General features: G+C 36.8%; 1 protein-coding gene across 1 annotated transcript; it reads left to right on the plus strand.

The window, feature by feature from the left end:
• The first annotated feature begins 699 nt into the window (after positions 1 to 699).
• LOC122446359 (60S ribosomal protein L23a-like) lies at positions 700 to 1203 on the plus strand. The gene has a single exon (XM_043476461.1). It carries the CDS (start codon positions 700 to 702, stop codon positions 1174 to 1176), a length of 477 nt encoding a protein of 158 aa, XP_043332396.1. The 3' UTR covers positions 1177 to 1203.
• Positions 1204 to 3761: the final 2558 nt, after the last annotated feature.

The following is a 3761-nucleotide window of genomic DNA, read 5'->3' on the forward strand; positions in this document are numbered from 1 at the left end:
ACGGAATGGAGATTCCTTAAAAAAGCTAGGAATAAAACCACCATATGACCCAGCAATGCCACTCCTAGGCATATACCCTGAGGAAAACAAAATTGAAAAACACACTTGTATCCCATTGTTCATTGCAGCACTATTTACAATAGCTAGAACATGGAAGCAACCTAGATGACCATTGACAAATGAATGGATAAAGAAGTTACGGTACATATACACAATGGAATATTACTCAGCCATAAAAAGAAACACATTTGAGTCAGTTCTGATGAGGTTGGTGAACCTAGAACTGATTGTACAGAATGAAGTGACTCAGAAAGAAAAAGATAAGTATCATATTCTAACGCGTATATATGGACTCTAGAAAAGTGGTACTGAAGAATTTATTTACAGGGCAGCAGTGGAGAAACAGAGAATAGAATTATGGACATGGGGTGAGGGGAGGAGAGGGTGAGAGGTATGGACAGAGTAACATGGAAACTTACATTACCATATGTAAAATAGCCAACAGGAATTTGCTGTATGGCTCAGGAAACTCAAACAGAGAATCTTAAGGGGTGGGACAGGGCAGGAGGTGGGAGGGATTTTTAAAAGGGTGGGGATATATGTATACCTATGGCTGATTCATTTTGAGGCCTGACAGAAAACAACAAAATTCTGTAAAGCAATCATCCTTCAATTAAAAAAAAAAAAAAAAGACTTTTCATGAAGATGGCGTGGAAGGTGAAGAAGGAAGCCCCTGCCCTTCCTAAAGCTGAAGCCAAAGCAAAGACTTTGAAGGCCAAGAAAGCAGTGTTGAAAGGTGTCCACAGTCACAAGAAAAAGAAGATCCGGACGTCACCCACCTTCCGGCGGCCCAAAACACTGCGGCTCTGGAGGCAGCCCAAATATCCTCAGAAGAGCGCCCCTAGGAGAAACAAACGTGACCACTATGCCATCATCAAATTCCCCCTCACCACCGAGTCAGCCGTGAAGAAAATAGAAGACAACAACACACTGGTATTCATTGTGGATGTCAAGGCCAACAAGCACCAAATTAAACAGGCTGTGAAGAAGCTCTATGACATTGATGTGGCTAAGGTCAATACTCTGATCAGGCCTGATGGAGAGAAGAAAACATATGTTCGACTGGCTCCTGACTATGATGCTTTGGATGTTGCCAACAAAATTGGGATCATCTAAACTGAGTCCAGCTGGCTAATTCCAAATATAAAAGTTTTCACTATGAAAAAAAGAAAAAAGTATTAAAGGCAAATATGAATAAGGTTTAAAAATCAAATTAACAGAAAAAACATGGGAAAATGTGGGTGGTATTGATTAAAGTTACAATTTGTAATAAAATATAAGCAGTTTTACTTTGTATGTATCCAACATCATACCACAGTACAAAGCAAATACAAAGATAATATGATATGTATGTACTCATAGAAATGATCAGTCTTGATCATGAAAATGATGGAATGTAGAAGCTATAAACAGTAAAGCAAATAACTATATTTCCTCTTTCAAAAACACAGTGTATGATTTATTTCAAACACATATGAATCAGTTATAAACAGTTGACTACATAAGATATCTAGAAACTTAAAAACATAAGAGAAATCTTAGCAGGATAAACCTTACTTCATTTTTTTACTTCTTCCAGATTTTTTGATGTGGGACATTTTTCAAGTCTTTATTGAATTTGTTACAATATTGCTTCAGTTTTATGTTTTGGTTTTTTGACCCTGAAGCATGTGAGATCTTAACTCCCCTGACTAGGACTCAAACCCGCACCCGCTGCATTGAAAGGTGAATTCTTTACCATTGGATCACCAGGGAAGTCCCATTAGAGGGATAAACTTCAAAACATAAAAATAACATACATGAATAATAAGAAAAGAAAGTAAAAGTTAAGTGTCTTCTGTTTATTAGAAACCATGCATATTTTCTAAACCATGTTTCTAAACAATTAGAAACCATGTTTATTAGAAATAAATGTTACTTAAAAACTGGAACGTTTTCATTAAAACTTTGAGTAAGGCTCAATATCCTCAATATATAAAAATCTTGCAACAGAAATAGCTACCAACTATACAAAAATGGAAATGCAGAATGAGAATATTTCATACATATGGTCAAGAATTATGTGGGGGAAGTTCATCCTCACTAATAATCAAAAAAACATGTGTTAAAGACAAAATATTTTTGCCTCTGTTGATGGGGAAAGATGAATTGAACCCTCTCATAAATATCTGATGAGAATGTACATTGATAACATTTTGAGGAATATTTTGGTAATATCTGTCTTGACACAGTAATTTCTCTCTTAGGAATGTTTTCTAGGAACATCATCAGAGCTGTACATGAGTCCTTTTATGTTAGCATGCTCTTTCTTGGCTAACTATAATAATGATAAATGCAAGCAAACTGAATTTCCAACATTAGAAGAATGGTTAAACACATTAAAATGGTTAAAATGTACAGTCTGTAAAACAGAATGTTATCTAGATACTAAAGTACATATTTTTGAAGAATATTTATGGATGAGATATAGTACAGATTAAAACAAAGCTTGCTACAAAACTGCATGTTGACTACATGCCTTAACAGACACTCACATTTGCTTATCCTAAATCCATTCTCCCCTTCCTTTTCACTACTAGAACCCTAAAAGACATTTATGGAAAGACACACATTCTTGGAAATTAAGATTTAGATAAAAATGTACAACTAAAAATATAGGCAGAATAACTGATTGGACATAGCTGACAATACATGGGTGAGCATTTCTAGACAGAAAAATTCTCTCAGGTTGCAGCACAATGGGGAAGAAGAGAAGAAAAATAGGGAAGAGAAGTTAACAAATAGAGGATAATTTCAGAGGAAAGGGGAAAAAAGAGAATACTGGAAAACAGAATAACAAGAGAGGTATAGATATTCAAAATGAAAGGGTACCTGAGTGCTCAAGTAACATGACGTTTTAAATATTCTTTAGCATCTGATCCAGATGAGCTTTTCCCCTGATCCTTCCTAGGTTACCCCAGATTCCAGGACCCTATCTGCTCTTATCTCTCCAATTAAGCTCCCCCTAGAGATAGACGCTGGAGAAGTCTCTGATTCTGGGAAAGATGGAAGGCAAAAGAAGGGGCAGTGAAGGATGAGTTGGTTAATATCGCCAACTCAATAGACATGAATTTGAGCAAACTCTGGGAGATAGTGGAGGACAGAGGAGCCTGGCATGCATAGTCTATGGAGTTGCAGAGTTGTACATGACTTAGCAACTGAACAGCAACAGAGATAGACCCACTTTAGAGAAATGGTGGAAGAGGAAGGAAATGTGCAGAGTCAGATCTTGCCCAGTAGTACTCCAACTAAGCATGCTGCCTTCCTTGAGCCACCCAGCTTCCATTTCTTGGCCTGGGGCACCCTCAGGTGTTGTTTTCACTTTTTGTGATTCGATCTTCCTAAACGTCCTGCCTGCAATGCTAGCCTGTGGCTTTCCTCTTCTCTTCAATTCAGTTGACTTGTTATTTTTATACGATTCTTCACTTTCTCCTACACTAAGACTTTCCCTCTGCTCCTTTTTATTTGCTTGCTTATTCATGTCTTGTATAATTCTGGCTTAATTGTTTCCTATTAATATCTATTAATTGAGTATAAAGCAGGGGAGTTTTCAGTGCATACTGAGCCTGCAATTTTGAAATCAGAAATTCAAATGTATGTTTTTACACTTCAATTAGTGGAGGATTAATTAGAGACTCCAGTGTCAAAAGAGGATGCTTAAG

The sequence above is a fragment of the Cervus canadensis genome, chromosome 8, assembly GCF_019320065.1.
Source record: "Cervus canadensis isolate Bull #8, Minnesota chromosome 8, ASM1932006v1, whole genome shotgun sequence".
Taxonomy (NCBI): domain Eukaryota; kingdom Metazoa; phylum Chordata; class Mammalia; order Artiodactyla; family Cervidae; genus Cervus; species Cervus canadensis.

Excerpts from the sequence above, each read along its gene's own strand:
- LOC122446359 (XM_043476461.1), top strand. The coding sequence starts at position 700 with ATGAAGATGGCGTGGAAGGTGAAGAAGGAAGCCCCTGCCCTTCCTAAA.